General features: G+C 49.0%; 2 protein-coding genes across 3 annotated transcripts in view; both read right to left on the reverse strand.

The window, feature by feature from the left end:
- Positions 1–21,607, reverse strand: part of POLG2 (DNA polymerase gamma 2, accessory subunit) — a 209,842-nt gene that overhangs the window by 82,490 nt on the left and 105,745 nt on the right. The gene's annotated exons all lie outside the window — the stretch shown is intronic.
- The window catches only part of PECAM1 (platelet and endothelial cell adhesion molecule 1), a 54,382-nt gene that overhangs the window by 7,575 nt on the left and 25,200 nt on the right, over positions 1–21,607 (reverse strand). The window contains exons 8-14 of one of the 2 annotated variants that reach the window (XM_082604300.1): positions 20,787–21,074; positions 20,056–20,163; positions 18,924–18,951; positions 18,160–18,236; positions 15,979–16,032; positions 14,858–14,920; positions 9,144–9,200 (exon numbers count right to left, since the gene is read on the reverse strand). In XM_082604300.1, coding sequence (XP_082460426.1) covers positions 9,144–9,200; positions 14,858–14,920; positions 15,979–16,032; positions 18,160–18,236; positions 18,924–18,951; positions 20,056–20,163; positions 20,787–21,074 — 675 coding nt within the window. The remainder of the gene's footprint in view (positions 1–9,143; positions 9,201–14,857; positions 14,921–15,978; positions 16,033–18,159; positions 18,237–18,923; positions 18,952–20,055; positions 20,164–20,786; positions 21,075–21,607) is intronic. The other variant, XM_082604301.1, reaches the window with a different exon arrangement.

Below are 21,607 nucleotides of genomic sequence, written 5' to 3' on the forward strand. Positions count from 1 at the left end.
TGCGGCACATGGGCTCAGTAGTTGTGGCTCACGGGCTTTGTTGCTCCGCGGCATGTGGGATCTTCCTGGACCAGGGCTCAAACCCGTGTCCCCTGCATTGGCAGGTGGATTCTTAACCACTGTGCAACCAAGGAAGCCCCCATATATTTTTTTAATGGAGCAAGTTTTACCGCCTTGCACTCTGAGGTAGGAGATGCCACCCTGGGGGCAGGCTGGCAGTGCCCACTAGGCTAGTTTGCTCTGGGCCTCACAGGATGGGTGGGGACAGGTCCTCAAGTGCTCTTCTCTCCCTCCCAGAGGGGACATGGCATAGGGCCCCTCTGTTCTTTGGTCCTGTCTCCATGACCAGCCACTCTTGGTATACTGGATTTCTGCTCCCTTAAGAAGTATCCCAGAAGTCTGAATTCCAGGCAAAGAGAAAGCAGAAGAAGGAGGCTGAGTGAGGGAGGTGGGCCCTGCCTGATCCAAAAGACATAGGTTAGTGTCTGGAGCAGGACTTGGCATCTCTCCCCAGAACCACTAGTTGTCAGGTGGGATGTGCCCAGGATACCTCCAAGGTGGGCACAGGGCATCTAGGGAGGAAAACCAGCTCTCGTCTTGGAGGAATGACAGGAAATGAATTCCTCCAAACCAGAGTTTCTTAACACTGGCACTACTGACATTCTGGGCTGGATCATTCTTTGTTATGGGGCTTGTCCTGTGCATTCTAAGATGTTTAGCAGCATCCCTGGCCTCCACCCATTAGATGCAGTAGCACCCCTCCTCCCACCCCAAATTATGACAACCAAAAATGTCTCCAGACATTGTCAAATGTCTCTTGCATTGAGAACCTCTGCTCTAAACTGTGGAAATCTTATCCTAGACCTTAGTTCTTTCATAGGGAAGAACTTGACTGCATTGCTAATTAATTATAATAAACCGCTTTATTCTCCTGCCTTAAAAACTGGGGTAAATATATGTTAATAAGTTATGCTTTGGATGAACTGCAAACCATCTTATAAAGTACTTTCAGGATAAGCTGGAGCACCATAAAACCATCAATCGCTGAATCAGAGTGAAGATACAAACTTCCCTGGCTAGCCAGGAATTCCAGTTCACACAAGGCTCAAGCAGGCTGCGTGAAGCTGAGGAGTATGCCACGGATAACCATGAGCTGACTTACAGAGAGGCTCTCGACCCACCTACAATTTAGCTCTTTTAGCTCCTGTCACTAGGAGAGCACTAGAGAACAAGGGGGAGGAAAAGAATCAAACCTTTCCTTGAATTAGTTGGCACCAGTCAGAGGAGGAAGAGGTGGGGTGGGGGGCGCCTTTGACTCCAGGTCAACTCACAACCCAGAGCACCAAGCTCTGGACAAACCCTGCAAAGACGCCTCCTCCATCTCAACCAAGAGAGCTCAGCTGAGTAGCAGACTATCCTGCGTGAAGTCCAAAACCAGGTGGGTGGGAGTAAATGGGTTCTAGTTAAGGGTTGGGAGAGAAAGGTACCACACTGGGACCTGGATCACTTTCCTGCAATGCTCACTTCTTAGGATCATCCACATGCCTGCTTACTGAGGAGCACAAAAACAGACTCATTTTCCCGTTTCTGGTAAGCCATATCATTAATCATAACTAGAGCTACTACTGCTGACAAATCCTAACCTCAGGCAAATAAGGGAAAAGGAAACAAGAACTTAAAAAAAACCCAAGTGTTAAGCTTGCAGATCTAAATTATGAGGCAATTATCAGCATTTTCTCCATTCCCCTGAGAAAACTGAAGCTTAGTGAGGGGCAAAATCTCTTTCTCCACCTGTTCTGGCAGTGTCCCCGGGCTTGCTCTGTTTTCTCCTGAGGCTGACTTCAATTTGGTCTCTTTCTGATAAAGTCTTCCAAGTTCTGAGAATCCCTCTCCTTCCCTCCCTAACAGGCAGGGAACATGTAGCAAAGAATCATCTGATGGCTGGAAAGTGAAAAAGCTCAAAGATTGAGAGGTTTCCTTGCCTCAGACTGAGTTAATTGCTGGGACAGGAAGATGTTAGCTCAGCAATATGTCAACAAAATAGAATAGTAGCACAGGGAACTCTGCTCAATATTATGTAACAACCTAAATGGGAAAAGAATTTGAAAACTAATAGATATATGTATACGTAAAAAAAAAAAAAAGCCAAAGTAACTCCAATGGGAAAATAAGCTTTAATATCAAAATTTTCTAGCATGCTACTATATTAGTACTTATATTTTTCTAAAAATGAATATTTCAGGTGTTGGAATAGTTAAGAGTAGGAAACATAATGTCATTTGTGCTTGAGTCACTGTAACAACGTATTAATAATGAACTTAAAGTTTCCAATAGGAGCTTCCCTGGTGGCACAGTGGTTAAGAATCCACCTGCCAATGCAGGGGACACGGGTTCGATCCCTGGTCCGGGAAGATCCCACATGCTGCAGAGCAACTAAGGCGGTGAGCCACAACTACTGAGCCTGTGTGCCACAACTGCTGAGCCCACGTGCCACAAATACTGAAGCCCACACGCCTAGAGCCCATGCTCCACAACCAGAGAAGCCACCACAGTGAGAAGCCCGCATACCATAACGAAGACTAGCCACCAATCGCCGCAACTAGAGAAAGCCCGGGCACAGCAATGAAGACCCAACACAGCCAAAAAAAATGATATAAATTTATAAAAGATTAAAAAAAAAAGGAATCTGCCCGCCAATGCAGGGAACACAGGTTCGAGCCCTGGTCCGGGAAGATCCCACATGCCATGGAGAAACTAAGCCTGTGCGCCACAACTACCGAGCCTGTGCTCTAGAGCCCGCGAGCCACAACTACTGAAGCTCGCGCACCTAGAGCCCGTGCTCCGCAACGAGAGAAGCCACCACAATGAAAAGCCCATGTGCTGCAACGAGGAGTGGCCCCCCTTTGCCCCAACTAGAGAAAGCCCGCGTGCAGCAACGAAGACCCAATGCAGCCATAAATAAACAAATAAAATAAATGCATAGAAAAATTTTTTTTCCAATAAGTTTTCAACTATGAAAAAATACAGAAGAGCAGATGTGCATGACTGTGGTCAAGACCCAGTGGGAGGTAATGAGTTGGAAGAGATGCCTCCCTCCCTCCTCATTTTATAGAACCCACCTGTCCACAACAGCCCTTATCCACTCAAGGGCCACGTACGTTCCTGAGGAACACTGACACGTCCACCCCGCAGCAGCTCCACTGAGGCCAAGGGAATTTTACTGGGGGCTTGTGAGGAAACTGACATCTGATGGGAGAGCAGTGGGGGTGGGTCCAAGTCTTATAACCTGATGAGGGCGGAGCCAAGACCAACCCCCAGGTCTCCTATTGAGGGTGTTTTCCATGAGGTTTGCAGTACAGAGAACCACCCAGGCTGGCCTCTGGCTGACACAAATGCAGCAGAAACACGGTAAAATGGCCCCTGAGATCCAGGACTTAACTCAGATTTGAAGGGCAAACGTGGAGTCAAAGGTGGGCAGAGGATTAGGATTGGCGCCAAGGGACCTGGGGAGTGACTCTTAGAAGGGACTGAGTCCCCACCCACCACAGACATGTTCCAGAGCCCGGGTCTGGAGCGACCAAGGCATAGACAAATGACCATCCCTTCCAAACGCCAGGACGCTGAGACTCTGAATGTTATGATTGGAAAGAAACTTAAGATCATTCATTCAACCACCTGATCTGACAGATTAAAACAGCTGAACGTAGTCAAGTTCACAGGGACACAAAATAGAACGGTTGTCGTTGCCAGGGGCTGGGTCTGGGGAATTATCATTTAATGGGTAAGGAGTATCAGTTTGGAAAGACGAAAAAGTTCTGGAGATGGATGGTGGTGATGATCGTACAACAATGTGATTGTACTTAGTGTTACTGAAATGTACACGTAAAAATGGTTAAAATGGCAAGTGTTATGTGTTGGGTTGGCCAAGAAGTTCGTTTGGGTTTTTCCATGTTACGAAAACCCGAATGAACTTTTTGGCTAACTCAATATATTTTACTACAGGTTTAAAAAAAAAAACAAACGCTGAGCTCAGAGCCTAAAGCCAAGATTGCAAAGACCTGGTGCCTCCCACGGCCTACCAGATCCCCTGACACCCTCTCCAGCCCCGCCTGGGGCTGCTCCTTGGAGGCAGGCCTGCCTGTTGCCCTTTTGCTTATCTAGAGGAGCAGTTTTCCTTTGCATCACTCAGGGGAAAAAGGGGGTCTAAGAGCCAGAACTACGCCCTGTGAGCCATTTCCCAAAATAGCCAGCCCTGAAGTGCTGCTCGTTGGAAGATGATGGGGAACTGAGAAACTAAGGTGGGGAAGCACAAAAACCTAAGAAGGAAAAGTCAGGTAAGACTCAGCCCTGCGGGAGGGTGGGAGGGAGGGAGACGCAGGAGGGAGGGGATGTGGGAACAGATGTATATGTATGACTGATTCACTTTGTTGTAAAGCAGAGACTAATAAAAATAAAAAATAAAAATAAATAAAAATAAAAAAGACTCAGCCCTGTGCTCAGCCTGCTCCCGGACCAGCCCAGAGACCCTCAAAGGGCCTTTTTTTATTGTGGGTCACACCCTCCCCTCAACACACAGACACACAGACGCACGCACGCGCGCACACACACACACACACACACACACACACGCAGTGTTTCTGGGTTATCTCTGCCGGCCAAGCTGAAGCGATCCCTCCAGGATTGCTGGGGAGTAGGAAAGACCCTACCCCTTCAAACGAGAAGCACAGCAGAACTCAGAGTGGTACAGTCAGAAGGGAACTCGGAGCACCTAGAAAATGGTTCTAATCGTGTGTCCCCAGACCAGCAGCAGCAGCAGCATGTGGGAATTTGTCAGAAATGCAAATTCTCAGCTCACTTAGACCTACTGAATCAGAGGTGGTGCCAGTCTACCTGTATTGTAACCAACCTGGAGAACCCCTGATCCAGATTCGAGCCCATGCCCCTCATTCCACAGAGAAGGTGACCGAGGTCCCGAGAGGCTCCATGACTCACCCAGGCTCACCCAGACCATACCAGGCTGTTACTCTTAACTTCTAAAGTAGACAGAGTTGGATCCTGTAATTAGGCTGATGAAAGTGGAAACCAGTTGGTTCGGCCACACAGGGGAAACATGAGGCTTGTGAAGAGCGCCACTCGGCAGCCAGGCTCCCCGCACTCAGTCCCTGCTCTGCCACCACTGGCCTTGGGACCAGGACACGCTATTTCACCTCTGCCCATTTCCCCAGCTGTAGAGCAGGAATAGTAATAGAGCCTCCATCAGCCCTATGATGGTTCTGAGTGGCTGACAGAGGAAAAACATGAAAAGGGGAGAGGAATCAACCAAGGTCTGCAGCCTCCTCCCATTGGGCAGCAGCTGAGTGGGAAACGCTCAAAAACAGGAACTCCCTTGGCTTCCAGGACGCTGGCTTTTGCAGCAGCAATGTGGATTTGGCTATAAGACCCAGGGCTCCCTCTACCTATCTGGCAGGAGCTGGCTGCCAGATGAAAGACCAGATTATAGAGAGACCCAAGCCCCAACTGACACCTAATGGCCCAGATAGCACAGTGGGAATGCCCTGGCCTGGGAGTCCGGAGCTGGCTCTAGTCTTGCCCTGGGCCAGGCACTAGGGCTCAAGTTCCTCATGCATTTTTCAGCTAACATGGATTGAATGCTCACTGTATGGTAGGGGTGATACACTGACTGTGTGCTTCGAGTAAATGGAACCATCTCCCCTGGCGCCATCTCATCCCCTTTTCTTATTTAATCCCATCGCCATTTAACAGATGAAGAAACTGAGTCATCACAGAGTGGTCAGGCCTCTCGGTCAAAGTCGCACAGTTGTTAAGTGCCAGCACCAGGACAGGGGCTCAGATATCCCCGAGCAAAACAGGGCTCTTTACCACCTCAAACCCCTACCGGGTTGGGTTCTATGGTGCCTGTGGTCTGTTCCAGCCTGAGGCCAGCGGGAGCAGTCAGCTTCCAACAGCCGGGGACTGAGGACTCAGGCATCTAGAACCTGAGCCTGGGGACACTGAGAGAACCCACTTGAACAGCTACCCTGAAGCAGAGTGGAAAACCAGAATATGCCACCCCAAAACATGCCACTTTGGCATAAGGGTTATTTTGAGCTAGAGGCAAATGAGAATCAACGGATGCAGAAGGAAGGCTTCCGGGAGCTTCCTTCACCCCACTCCACCGAGTTACTCTCACTGCTTTTTTCTTGTTAATCTGTCTTTTTTCAGGCTAATTTGCAGGGTCCCTAACACAAGCCCTTTGGAATCCACACTGGGCCGTGGCCTTCACCAACTGTATGGGGCCTCCAGGGGTGGCCTCAGGTGGCCACAGCCCCCAGGCCTCCTGTAGCCGGGGTTCCCTGTGGCCTCCACACTTCACCAGCTTCCGTTCCCCAAAACCAAAGGCAGCTCAATCATCAGGAGCATGGAATCCAGCTCTGGGGTGGGCCAGTTCTGGTGTACTAACCCTAACCATGGGGAACTGTTTTAAGCCCTCTATGCCTCAGTATCCTCATCTGAAAAATGGGATTTACTGTGGAGGACTGAAAGAGATAATGTAATATAGACCACTTAGCACAAACAGCAAGTGCTTAATAAACCTGAGTTTTTGCATAACCAAAGCTACTGAAAGCGAACCATCTCAGGGACCACCACGAGGAAAGCAAAGGGGGCATTTTTACACAATTATCCATCAGGACCAACCTTGAACCTGATCTGAGCTTCAGCTTTCTGTTACACTGGAAGAACAGAGGAAGCCTGTTTCTAAATTTGCGTTTTGCTAGCTCTGAATAGACTGAGAATGCAAAATGAGATACTGAAGCCAAGAATTCCCCAGGAAATGGTTTTCAAATTATCATTCTGTCAGTGTCGAGTTCTCCATGGGGCTGAGTTTCTGCTCTACCCATGAAAATACCTCTTTTAAAAAGATTAATTAAGGGGTGATTCCTAGTTCAGATAACAAGTAGGCTCTTCAGGTAAGACAGTGCTTCTCTAATATTGGCAGCATCAGAAATACGTGGGACAAGGACTTCCCTGGTGGCTCAGTGGATAAGACTCCGTGCTCCCGATGCAGGGGGCCCGGGTTCGATCCCTGGTCAGGGAACAAGATCCCATATGCGTGCCCCAACTAAGAGTTTGGATGCCATAACTAAGGAGCCCGTGTGCTGCAACTAAGGAGCCCACAGGCCGCAACTAAGACCTGGCACAACCAAAATAAATAAATAAATATTTAAAAAAAGAAAAGAAGAGAAATACGTGGGACCTTGTTGGAGTTCAGATTCTGGAGATTCTGACCCTGTGAGTCTGGTTTGGGCCTGAGATCGTTGCTACCTGTCTGTGGACCACAGATGGTGGTCCACAGAATGATGGTGCCATTTACTCGAAGCACGCAGTCAGTGTATCACCCCTACCATACAGTGAGCATTCAATCCATTTTAGCTGAAAAATGCATGAGGAACTTGAGCCCTAGTGCCTGGCCCAGGGCAAGACTAGAGCCAGCTCCGGACTCCCAGGCCAGGGCATTCCCACTGTGTTATCTGGGCCATTAGGTGTCAGTTGGGGCTTGGGTCTCTCTATAATCTGGTCTTTCACCTGGCTACCTTGGGGTAGCCAGGCTTTATCAAAGTTTTCCAGCCTGTTTTAATAATTCCCTTTCAAAGACTCCACTTAAGTAGAGGTTTGTTGTACAAAGCAAGATATCTGCATAGTGACTATTTTCCCCCTGGAATGTTTATGCCCTTTGGGTTGTGACTTATTTTCAGAATTTAAAAGTAGTCTTTGTGTGAAAACAGACTCAGATACAGGGAACAAACTGTTGGTGCCAGAAGGGAGGAGGATGGGGGATGGGCGAAATAGGTGTAGGGAATTAGGAGGTAACAAACCTACAGTTATATAAAAAATAAGTCATGGGGATATAACATATCACATAAGGTATATGGCTAATAATACTGTAATACCTCTGTATGGGGACAGATGGTTACTAGACTTAATCGTGGTGATCATTTCACAATGTATGCGAATGCCAAACCACTATGTAGAACACTTGAAGTTTACACAATATTGTACATTGACTTGATTTCAATTAAAAAAACAGATAAAAAAATAAAAGTGGGGGCTTCCCTGGTGGCTCATTCGTTGAGAAACTGCCTGCCAATGGAGGGGACACGGGTTCGGGCCCTGGTCTGGGAGGATCCCACATGCCGCGGAGCAACTGGGCCTGTGTGCCACAACTGCTGAGCCTGCGCGTCTGGGGCCTGTGCTCCGCAACAAGAGAGGCCGCGATAGTGAGAGGCCCGCGCACCGCAATGAAGAGTGGCCCCCACTCGCTGCAACTAGAGAAAGCCCTCGCACGGCAAGCGAGGACCCAGCACAGCCAAAAATGAATAAGAATAAGATAAAAAAGAATCCTTCCTTTAAAAAAAAAATAAATAAAAGTGGTCTTTGTGGATTTCATTTCATGAGAATAGAATAGAATAATTACACAAAAAATGAGATTGCTGGGAGCATCCCCAGTTCCATGTCTATTCAGTCCCAGGGAATCTCTCCATGAGGAAGCAGTGGAAATGGGAAATGAAGTGGGGTCTGGGATGAAATCAAAGGAAGCGGAAGCAGATCCATACACCCTTCCCTAGAGTCGGTGTGCTCAGAGAAAGGCCGAAGCTACTGAGCGTCTTCAAAGCAAAGCACTGACTTTGCCTAAGAGCTTCGGGAGCCCCAGGGCACCAGGGCCTGGGTGAGGAGCAGGTGAGGCCCCTGGCTGGCACCTGAGAACAGGCAGGGCCATGCTGCTTCTCTTGGGGTCAGGAGTGCCCGAACGCTGCTGGGCATCTCATAAGCACACAGGGGTGCCAGGACACGCTTTGGTCCACCTGGCCGTTAGTTGGGTGTGAAGGTATAAGGTTCTGCTTGCCTGGCATGCATCCGGAACTCAATAAGTGTTCACCGACTAAATAATTAGTACACGTCACCTGTGGCCACTTTTTAAGGGTGGTGGGGAAGAGAGGGTTAACAACTCTGGTACAACTCTGGCACCCTTTCTGGCCGCCTTGGCTCCTTCTTTCCCCTGCCCACTCCCAAGACCCCATGGATGAGTTTGCGGGAAGTGCCCTCCCCCCAACACCCGGCTGGGGGAGCGAGGGGGCCTCACTCACCGGGGTCAGCTTTCCGGATTTCACTGTACACCGTCTCCGTGCCCTTTGTTCCCAGACCTGGAAAGGGACCAAGCGCAGGTCAACAACTGCCTCTGGGCACCAGGTCAGCTCACTGCTGAAGCAGGAAAATGTCAGAGGCTCCCAGGCAAGGCTGTACCCCACTAACCCACCCCACGAGTGCCCATCTCCAGGAGCCCCTGGAATCCCTGTCACTACTGAGCCCGGGCCATTTCCCAGCTTTAGAAGATCATGGTCCCTCCAGCATCACTCTCAGCCTGGAAGTATGAGGCCAACAGGTCGCTGTGGGACCCCTGGACCTAGGGGGCGCAGGTAGGGGTACCCCCAGCACAGACCTGTAGCCTCCAGCTCGGTGGCCCCATCCTTCTTCCTCTGCCACTGTGTCCCTCTGTCCAGCTGCTCTGCCAGCCCCTCCCGGGAGGCTGGGTTAGGGTCTCCCAATCACCCAAGGTCTGGGTTAGAGCCTGGGTATCATCTGTGACTCTAAGGATAAGCTGGGACCCACTTACAACTCTAGACAACTGGGCTGGTTGATTTCAAATGTCATTAAGCCAAGCCTCACTGCAGATTGATTGAATTGGTCCAGGGTGGGCCCTGGTGTTGGTGTTTTTAAGAGCTTCCCAGGGGATTTTAATATGCAGACAGGGTTCAGATCCTCTGGTCTGGACCCTTTCTGAACAGCAGACAAGATGACCCACTTAGGGTGTGGATTACACCCAGAGGAGACTCAGTGGTTTGGGAGACAGAGCCCCTGTACAGCCGTCTGTTTAAGCTGACGTACACACACAGGTTGTGTATACACACACGTACACACACTCATGGTGCGTCTACATGCACTTACACACGACCCTCAGGGGATGGAGCCCACCACTTCCCTCTCACCTGCACAAAGGACCAGGAAGCCTTATTGTAGAAAGGTGCCTGATGCCGTGTGGCCAGCATTCTCCCTCTATAAATTGGGAAACGGAACCCCAGACTGGGTGATGCTTCCTGCCGCCATGGTCAGTGCCACGTGGATGTCGTTTTCCTCCGTGGCAGATGGCCAGGGCACGTACACGGATTCTAACTACACCAAGATACCCTTGACTCACTAGGCTCCCCTCTCTCACGCCCTGGTCCTGCACACACTCCTCCGCTGTCTGCATGGCCCTTTTGCTTTGCCCCGTTCCTCCTCATCCTCCAAGCCCCAGGACAAGCTTTGCTCTTGCACTTGGGTGCACATACCCTCACACACCTACATACTCTCTGACACACTGCCCCCTTCCCTGTGCCCTGGGCAGTTACGTGGGCGCCCACGGCACACTGACACGACTTGTCCCCACAAGCGTCTCCCCTGGCGGGCCCCACGCCCTTTAGGACAGCGCCCGGGTCTTGTGCTCCTCCCGATCCCAGACTTTGCATGGCTGCCTGGGGCACCTGTAAAGGTTGATGGGACAGTGAAGACAACAGTCAACGTCCCTGCGGGCGTCTCTGTCTCAGACTTCCAACCTTCAGGAAGCTCTTGGCATGATCAGCCTGATTCCTGAGGTTTTAGGTCTTAGGATTAAAATCACGGTCATTCATCACACACTAAGTGGTCGTGGTTCCTATGTCATGACCTAAGTGGCAGGAGAAAGCTTGGGTGGCAGTTCAGATAGACAGCTGTACTTGGGGCACCTGGGGTGCCAGGACCTTACAGAAGGCATCGTAGCGACTCCCCCCAGGGCACCAAATAGCAGTTGGTACTCAGCAGAGTGGCTGAGATACCAGGCACCCCCTGCTGGGACACCTGCCTTTCTCTAAGAGGACAGCAGAGATGCCCTCACCACTCTCCACTCTCCATGGCACCAGATCTGAAGGTGTAGGGGGAAGCTCCAGCAACTCCCCAGTCTAATGGGGGTCCTACCGCATCACTAAGGGACTCTTTGCTCAATGTCAGGCATGGGCAAGTCACTCGTTCAACACGGTCCTAACACCTATCGCGTGCTGGGCACTTTGGAAGAGGAAAAGGTGACTGCGGGCCTGGCTCCAGCTTTCGGAAGCTCCCGGCTGTGGGGCGGATGGTATGCAAACAGTGCTGTGACAAACGCTCTAGGACACTGGGGGCCCTGCCAGCTCATCCTCCTTCACAATGAGAGCTGGGGGCGTTGGGAGGGAATGGAGCGGAGGGAATGGAGGGGAGGGACTGGGCGGCCAAGCCTGGGGCCCTGGACACCCTTGGGAACTCCACCGCCCCCAGGCACATAAGGGGTGGCCGGTAGACCTCTGGTCACCTTGGGGACGCTCTGACACCCTCTGGACCCAAGGAGCTGCACTCAACTCCCTTTCACCTCATAACTCTGTGTATCAGCCAGGGCAGCAGGATGGTTTCACTTCTTGGTTGAGTTGCCAGATTTGCAGCTGGCCCAGCAGCTTCCCCCACTGCCCTCCTGGCTCCGCCCGGCCAGGGGGACGGGGTTTGCAGCTCACTGAGAGTGCCCCTCCTCCCGCTGCTCCAAGGCAGCAGCTGCCTGCTAATGACTAAACCAGGCCAGCAGGCTGTTTGTCTCTGCTGTCAGGGATGTTTCCGGATGGGCTTTGTTTTGGCTTCTGTTTTTCTCTGTTAACAGAGAAAGAGATGGCTTCAACGTCATGGGGTTTTCCCAGCAATTAGTCTCAGAGCAAACATGCAGCAAACCGGGATTTAACGAGTTCCTTCCCACCCCTCCTCCACCTCCAAGTGACCACTTGGTCAGCTGCCAGCCACGGTTAGAGCTGGACATGGTCCCCATTCCTTCCTCCATCCCATCTGTAGAGGAGGGAGGCCTTGAGGACAGGGAACTGGGTTGGCCAAGACCAGGTCAAGTTGACTCACCACTGGCCTCGAACCCACAAAGTCTTGCCCTCACCTAGTAATGCCCCACTCCCCACCCGTGAGAAAACAGGGGGACAGCATCCTGGGCCAGGCCGCTCTCCCCAACTGTCCCTCAGCTGCCAAGGAGGCTGGGTCCAGAAAACAACTTGAATCCTCTAGAAACTCTCCATTTCCATCCAAGTGACTTTCAGTCCAGCCCTGCCGAGGCCCCTGCAGCCCACTCAGCACCTTTGTGCAAACTGGGGAAAGGTGACCCGGCTGGTTACAACCCTGCAGGTACAGAGCTTGGCAAAGGAAAACACCCCTGCTTCGCCCGGTCCCAGGGGTTCTCTATTCCCTTCAACCGCTCCCCACCTTCAAGCAAGAAAAAGAAAACCAGACGCTGCTAACGTGGAAACATCCCCAAAGGAATGGAAAACGGATGCTTTTCCAAGGACAAAACCTTGCTTCCTTCTTCCTGCTTCAGTTTCCTTCAATCCAAAGCCTTCCAAGCCTCACGTACAGCCCTCATAACTCCACCTCGCCCGGGCCCAGCCGGCAGCAGGGTAAGGGTGGGGCCTGGCCCTCTGGGACAGGTATCAGAACCGTGAGGCCAGAACCCAGGGCAATCGCTCTCTGCTTGAGCACAGTGGGGCATGGAGGACAGCGGGGTTTCCCACACACCTTCAGCCCTGCCCTCTTGTTGTGGTTCCCAGTTCCTTCCAAGTCTGAAGCCCCCTTAGGAGGAAGTAAGCTGTTACCTGTGGGACGGCACCCACGATGCATGGTGACGGAGGGGCTCAGGCTGGACCAGGGAAGGCTGGCGAGGACCGCCCTAAAGTCCCGTCGGCCAGAGCCCACCCACACTTGGTTCTGAGCACCAAGACCCCTGCGCTGTCTCCTCCTGGGCTCTCAAATTTAACCCAACCGAACCAGGCTCCCCATGAGCCTGTGCCTCCCAATCGCAGGCATCACGACCATCCATGCGGTTGTTCGGTCGAGAAACATGTAGTCATTCTGTCTCTCCCATCCTGGCCACGAATTTTTCATCCAGTACTGCGGTCTGTCTGTAACACATATCCAGGATCTATCCACTGCCAGCACTTTGGCACCATCCTCATCCCCTCTTGCCTGGTTTCCATTTTTGTTCCCTTTAATCCATCCTCCACATCAGCCACAAGGATCGTTTTTAAAAGAAGGAAGTTGGAACTTGTCACTTCACTGCCTAAAGGCTTCCAAAGGCTCCCAGTCCACTGAGACTAGAACAAAAAGAGAACCCCAGCAGCCCTGCAGTCCCTGGGCCCCGCCTGGTCCTCCCAGCTTCATCTGCCTCCACTTCCTCTCACCCTCTCTGCAGACATTTAAGGACCAGAAAGAGTCATTTAAGGATCCTTTAAGGTCTCCTTTCAGGTCTTTAAATGAGTCAAGCTCTAGGCCACCACCCACTGTCCTGCCACCCCTCACACAGGCCTTCTGGGACCACCCAGCCAGAAAAGGCATCACCTTTCAGGCCTTCCACCACACCCCACTCTTCCTGCAAGCTCTGACTCATCGGTTCCTTGTTTTCCTGACTCCCTCAGGGGCTACACCTCCACGAGAAGGGGACCACATATGTACCTTTGCTGCTTGCACTGGGGCTGGTCCATCATGGGCCCATCATTTGCTAACCCAACAAGCAAATCACTTTACCGTGAAGTAAAGACAAAGAGAACTTCACGCCGGCCGTGGCCCCCACACCTGCCCCGTCCAGTCTAGACTTGGAACTGGGACGCCCTGTGTAGTGGTGCAGATCAGGCAGTACCAACTGCAGGGGCCATGCTGACTGCAGACTATGGGCATGGTGGCCCTGTTGTGCAGCACCCAGCCCCAGGGGCTACAGGGGACAGCCCTGCCTGGAAGGTTCCATGGACATATCTGCGGACATGGTACCTGGAACCGTGCTAAGCAAGGGAAGAAGGAAGGAACCCCAAACTCCTTCCAGATCATGGAGCAAGAGGTGACAAGAGAATGCCATCACCACGTGGCTCTGGCTTAGGCTATACAGGCAGCCCCGGGCCTGCAAGGCTGAGTGGACGCAGCTTGGCCTCAGCCTCAGCAGGAAGGGGGATGCACAGCAACAGCCCTAACGAGCTTCCCAGCAGGGCAGGAAGGCTCGGGTGGCTGCTTCCTTTGTGTGGCAGCCTCTGGGGGAGCTAAGGAGGTTTAGGAGGATGTGCTTGTTTTTTTTTGGCGGTGCCCGAAGCAGCTGAGATTGACGTTCTAGTGCTTGCTGTGGACTGACCCACCCTGAGTCAGTCTCCCCAGTGCAGGACCAGAGCTAGGGGCCTTCTCCAGGGCAGCGTGCCCAAGAGAACCACACATAAAAACAAAGCCTGAAGCATAATGATGGTGCCACTGTTTACATGCAGAGGGAGTCTGTGCTTTCAAAAGCCTTTACCCAATTGTCCCTTTAAATAGCCAAGCCCTTTCATCCCCTTGCACATTTCATTTATACAAGCTCAGTCTGCAAGCAACTTTTTAAGGAAGGTGCTGGATTGGGGCAAGGGGGCTACCTCTGGAAGGATGCCCAAACACCCAGGAGTGAGGCTGCCTGCTAAGAGTCTCTCAACAGACCCATTTCTTAGCACTTAGTAATTGCTCAATAAAACACAGCCATCATTAGTAGTATGATAAATAATAATTAATGAAATTTTACACCTCCAAACCTGGGTGGGTGTCACTGCTCCTGCCTTGGGCATGTCCAGCCCGTCTGTCTGCTGACCACCTCCCTTCTGAGAGACGAGGGTGACTAGATTCTTGGCCGGGGGCCACAGCACAGCCCACCCTGGCATCTACACCCAAGCAGACAGTAAAACGTGGGGAATCCCTTGAGTGATGGTGTTACCTCTGTGAGGCTCAGGGGCGGTCACTTCCACTTCAGTGTACTCCACGTCCAAGGTCAGAGGCTCTGCTCGAAAGAACCACAGCAGCCTGCGGTTAGACAGAGTCTCCTTGGGGGGGGCGGTCTCAGACCACAGTAGAGGTTTCTATTCAAGTGATCGAAGAAGTCTGTATTTTAACAGGGAAGCTGGATGCAGGCTTAACTCTATTCTAAGTGGGCGAGAAAACTCAGGCTGGGAGAGGTAATGAGGAGGCCTGCACTCCGGGATGTGGAAGGACCCTCCGGCTCAGGTCCCGTTGTTACCACAATTTGAGGACTTGTAAAGCTCATTAGATACAGAAAACAGCCGGCATCGGCCACGGCAGTTAACTATAGAAGCCCTCTCCATGGCCACAGGCACAGAACGCTTTCTCCAAGATGGAAAGGATCTCAGGAAATGGAGAATGGGGTCCCCAGCCTCAAACTGCTTTGAGAGTATGAGGCATATGCATAGGAAATCAAGTTACACCCAGAATGGAACTTCCTGATTCAGAATGGGCTACTAAATAAGTCAGGAGGATCTCCCATCTCTTGGCTAGTAGAGGCACAGGTGTTTTTTAATATAGCATTACTGCAAATCATCATGTTGTTTACTTTAAACTTACACAATGTTATATGTCAAGTATATCTCAATAAAGCTGGCAAAGAAAGTGTTAAGAGGCTGGGGTGGGAAGAAGTGCGCACGGTACTTTAAAGGTAGTGGAAGTGTTCTTTTTTTTTTTAAAGGATGGTGGGTATGCAGTTATTTATTGAATTGCTATTGTTTATATTTTATACATAACTTATAAATATTATTTTGTATCTACTAAATGTTTAATAAAAAAGAAAAATACACTATAAAAAATTAGAAAAAACAAAAAAATGAAAAATACACTATAAAAAATAAAATAAAATAGCACTGCTGCTTATTTTTAAGACAAGTAACAAGAGACACTAGACAGCATCTTTGGAGAAAGCAATAGCCATCTCCATTTAAGAGAGATGAGGAAATATCCACAGGTCTTAACAGCTTTTGTTCTTTTCCTAGGTGTCTTTTATATAAAAGCAAAGGTTTCTCATTTTTAAAAAGTTAGATAGATAATTACCTTTATTTTCATTTAATGGCTTCATTGCATGGTTTCCAACATCTTCATTGTAACCTAGTTGAAAAATAACAGGATGAGTGACAATGGAATTCCTAGTTTTCTATATAAATTTTAGAAAACTCAGTGTCACTAACAAAAGGAGACAAGCCCAAATTCTTCAGTGTAGTTGGCAATCAGCAGTGTATCTGGGGTCCGAATACCCACCTGGTGGCCCTGGGCCCCATCCAACCCACTGCCTGGTCTCTTTCTAAAACTGGTATGATGCCCACCATCGCATGGGAGGGACACGGCTATTTATGAGTTGTTCAAAATTCAGAATTGTTCACTAGAAGCAAGCTCAGAAGAAATTAAGCTTAATTCTAGAAGGGGCGAGCCAGTGACCACAAACATGAAGGATACTAGTGGACCAGTATCCTTCAGCTGGAGAATTGGATCCATGAGAACATGGTTTAAAGATATTGCAATATCTCCAGGCTGACACCTGGACAGGAGCAAAAATTTGTTGATCTTTTTTATCAAGTTGTTCTTTATTAAAAAGAATTCTCACAAGTGTTACAAATGCTACTCCTGAAGAACACATGGTTTTCCATTCCATTCCATTACGTATTTACAAATTACTATTGTGATTACTAACATACATTTATAAACTGAAATAATCCATGCAGAGAAAATATAATAAGAATTGGAGTATTTCTTGCACTTTGGAAATTTGGGAGGACATTCTATTTTAATATAAGTCTTTATCAGCATTTAATTTAGAATATCATATCTTTGTTCTTATGTATAAATACAAATTACCAACAGAACCCACTTTATACCACAAAGAGGTATTTTCTCTATAGCACTGGATTACTTTTTGCTAAATATTCACCAAACTTTTCCAAATGTAGTTTCTTCAATGACATATTTGCTCTTTTCTCTTTATTGGCACATTACTCTTATTACGACAAATGTTTTATTTTACTTTTTAAAAAGTTTATGATTCAGTACTATAGGAATTGCTCATTTCTCAAAAGATTTCTCAGGAATGCCCTGTAAAAGGTGTATTCTAAAAAGTTTTTATTTTGTGCGATGCTGTTACAGAATTAGAAAAGAACATCAGGGGACTTCCCTGGTGGCACAGTGGTTAGGAATCCGCCTGCCAATGCAGAGGACACAGGTTCGAGCCCTGGTCCGGGAAGATCCCACATGTTGTGGAGTAACTAAGCCCGTGTGCCACAACTACTGAGACTGTGTTCAAGAGGCTGCAAGTCACAACTACTGAGCCCGCGTGCCACAACTACTGAAGCCCGCGTGCCTAGAGCCCATGCTCCGCAAAAAGAGAAGCCACCGCAGTGAGAAGCCCGCGCACCACAATGAAGAGTAGCCCCCGCTCGCCACAACTAGAGAAAGCCCGTGCACAGTAACAAAGACCCAATGCAGACAAAAATAAATCATAAATAAATAAATTTAAAAAAAAAAAGAACAGAACATCAGTGTTTAATTCCCAAAACTGTCTGGGACAGAACTTTTTGTGTGATGTAATCATGGCCCCCTCTGGGAAACAGACAACACCCCTGCTAAAAGGTGTGAACAATTTTCTCACAGACCTAATGGGATTAAGAACACCTGGGATTGGCTCCCCACCCTATTGATCTCTCAAGCTGTGATAAACCTCACAACCAGGTATTCCTTTATTGCACCACTCTTTTTTTTTTTTTTTTAATGCCTCTACCAACAGTGAGGTCTTTAAATTGGTTTCCCGCTGGGGCAAGTTTGAAATGAGACTGCCTTGTGTTTGCAATAAATAATTCCACCTGAGAAGATGTTTTACCAATGCCTTCATTTGATAGCTGGTCTCTCTCTTACAAATGAAGAATGATTTCACTTGCACAGCGTCCAGTGTGTGAAGAGAACCCACGTGGGTGTCCACAGCATTATAATTATTCTCCACCTTTCATTCCTTGGGATATTTAGAAGGTGGTGAAATTAGAGCACAATGGTCTGCCTTTCTTCTTAAGCTTTTGTTTTGCTTGTTAGCTCACCACCCAATGACTGATTAGATTAAGTGGCCCAGCTTGAAGCCAGAGTTTCCCTTCCAACCTCACCCCACCGCCCATAGATTCTGCTTCTCAGAGGGACAGGAGAGTGTAGAGCAAGTTGGGAAAAACTCTTAACAACTGTACAAAACCATGACGGTACCATAATGTCTGTTGGCTTCAGTGCTGGGATCTGACAACGTCTTCTCATTGTTGGAGTTCAGAAGTGGTGCTGCTGGCCTTAAATTGAAATTTAAAAAGGAAAAAGAAATAACATTTTTTTGGCTCTAACTCCAAACCAACAAAATAATCAAGGAAAGAGCATGAGAAAACCAGGAAGAGTTTTCTGAAGTGAAGAAAGTTTTACTCTCATTTGGAACTAATGCTTTCTTCAGCTCTATGATTATTTGACAAAAACCTTTTTGCTGTTGAAATAAGTGTCCGGGCCAAAGGGCGCACAAACATGAGGAGTCCTTTATGAGGTGAATCCCGTGTCTGGAGGGGATTCCTCAACCTGTGCTATTGTTTCTTTCAGGAACAGAACGATAGTTTCCATGCTTTGGGATTTTAGATCTCAAGAACAGTAAAAATAGTACAACCATTTTTAAGGCAACTCTATTTTGCCAAGTAAGTAAAAAATTTTTAAATTCCATCTACCATTATAATTTCATAAGGAAAAGTGTAGACAGGACATGACCTCAGAATAAAGCCATTCCTTCCCATGAAGGACAGTTGGCAATCTTCCACTGAGACACAGACACACCCGCATACACACACACACACACACACCCCTACACCGCTCACGCCCAAGGTCCTAATTTTTCTGAGTTTGCCAAGAACCACTGAAAACTTCCTAATGACAGGAATCTCTCCAGACAAGTCTATCCACACCCATAGGACAGCCACCCCTCTTCCAAGTACACTGACCTGGACATCTCCACCGGCATCTGCTTGGCTTTGAAAGACAAAGAAAAGAACCAAAGTCAGTATAAAGAACGCATAACCATATCAGACAGGAACACTCATTTCAACCATATTTGACTTGTTTGAAGATTGAAAACCCATAAAAAGAGAGAACAGAAAGCCAAATATATTTGCACTTTTTAAAAAAGGAAAATAAACGAAGCAGGTCTTCTCTTGGTCTTATACCAAGAGATTTCACATCATGTTCCCTGAAATTTGACATTTCGACTGTTTTAGCCAGAAGCAACTTCCCTTCATGGAATGTGACGGAGAGGAAGACAACAGCACAGGAACCAGATGAGCCAGATAAACGGGCAACTATCTCTTTGCTTCAAGACCATCTCCAAAAGTAAAGGCTTAATCAATCCCCAGGCTTTTAATTCCAAACTGGCCTGAGGCCAAGGCCAGACTCAGCCTTAGGACTGTTTTCCCAGGGGGGCTGCCCCTTTCCTGCTTTAGGAAAAAGCCCTCCTCATCCCATCTGTCTCCTTCCATCCCAGGCAGCAGCACCAACAGGGATAAGCAACCCGCCTTATCCCCAAAAAATTTTTGCAGACTTTACCGTCGCTGTGCCCTTTTGCTTGCATCTTGCTTAACTGACTCTGATTCCTGAGTGTCCATGAGTAATACTGGCTTCCCTCCACACATGGATAACCCCGAGCACAGGGTAGAAATCGTGGCACAACCAGAAGATTAACTGGGAGGCATTCAGCGTGTGTGGGTGTCTCCACTCATGCCCAACTCTACCAACTGTAGGACTAGATGTCGCCAAATCCACACGAAGTGCTGCTTCTGACCACATGTAGATGCAACTTCCCCCCAAATTCATCTTTTCTGGGGAGCCCAACGAAGAAAGCAATTGCTTTCACTTTTGCCTAGCTAAATCCAGGGGCAGTAAAACCTCCACACCCACCAAAGCCAAAATCTTTGGTTATCGAGGTGACACCCCAGGAGGAAAACGGCTATCGTCAGGCACATGTCCTCGACTCTCACTGGAGCGGAGCGCTAGCCTCCCGTGAGGCTGGAACCCCTCACATCCGTGACGGGTTCCCTGGCAGGGCAGCCTGTCAGAATGGAATGAAAGGACTGGGCTCACCCTTGGCTTTCTTCAGAAAATAGCATCTGGCCCCAAGTATCAAGGTGGTAATGATCACTCCAATGACAACCACTGCGATAAGTCCTTTCTTCCAGGGGGCAAGATAGACTGGAAGTGCAAAAAATTTTAAATGTATCAGTTTTTCCTCTGCCAGCAAGAAATAGTATCAGCCCTAAGCAGCAAAAAGACTGATTTTTATATCCTTGTAACTGATGTCTTTCACTGAGCATGCACCTCTGAGGGACTCTGTGTTCATAGGAGGGGCAGAAATAGTGGTTTCTGCTATAAAACGAGTCAGTGATGGTCTGAAAGGACCATAGGACTGAAGGAGACTCTTCTTAGGGTGTCTGTTCACCCTTCCTCGTTCTCCATAAATCACCCTCTGCCCACATAGGTGGGCTCCTCTAAAACCATGTCTGTTCTGCATGACCCACTCCTCTTGACCACAGGTGGTCCATGGGCGCACATTTGACCCAAGCTGGTGTCTCTCCACCAAGAATTTGTAATTAGGACTGTGTGAAATACTTCTAGTTCCTTATAGTAATCAATTCCTCTTTTATACTTAATTTGAGTGGATTTTTATTACCTGAAACCAAAGAGCCTGGCGAATGTGTCGGTCCCTTAACCCTCAGTAAAATGCACCAAACTCCCACCCACTTCCCCTGACAAGTGCTTTTCTAGCCTTGCCCTTGGAGCTCAAATGACATTTTGCCGTTGAGACCTCGACTCACCTCTGACTGTCAGGGTGTTGCTTTGGAGGACATTTTTGGAGAGACTGGCTCTGTTGGAGGCCGTGCAGTAATACTGTCCCTCCTGCTCCTTGCTAGCCTTTGGCTTGTGCCAAATGGCCTGGGTGTCATTCAAGGTGACTTGGTAGAAGGGTTTGCCCTCCTTTTCTTTGTAAAACTTGTATGTGATGGGACTAGATCCTTCATTCACGGAGCATCGAAGCACAATGGGCTTCCCAGACTCCACCTCCTCATTCAACAGGACAGAGAGCTTGACTTCATCCACCGGGGCTGGAAAGCAGGAAAGGGATTAGCATTGAGAAGAGAAGTGGGGAAGAGGAAGAACATGATACGGCCACTGGTCAAGACCAGCTATCTGTGACTGTGACTCAGACTTGGACTTTGCCTTTTATTCAAGTCACTTGTGTTATCCCACGTTCTTTTTTTTTTTCTTTTTTTTGCGGTACACGGGCCTCTCACTGTTGTGGCCTCTCCCGTTGTGGAGCACAGGCTCCGGATGCGCAGGCTCAGCGGCCATGGCTCACGGGCCCAGCCGCTCCGCAGCATGTGGGATCTTCCCAGACTGGGGCACGAACCCGCATCCCCTGCATCGGCAGGTGGACTCTCAACCACTGCACCACCAGGGAAGCCCAATCCCACGTTCTTCACAGTTCCTCCCCCGATTAGCCCAGAAGGGCACCAATGGACACCTCCTGCCCTCACATACTGATGAGACACAGGATGCTAGGGACACCTCCCTTCACTTACCACCTCAAGTATTACTGACCACTTAGCTCAACTACACGATTAACTTATGTGTTCTA

The sequence above is a fragment of the Mesoplodon mirus genome (assembly GCF_964341445.2).
Source record: "Mesoplodon mirus genome assembly, chromosome: 18".
Taxonomy (NCBI): domain Eukaryota; kingdom Metazoa; phylum Chordata; class Mammalia; order Artiodactyla; family Ziphiidae; genus Mesoplodon; species Mesoplodon mirus.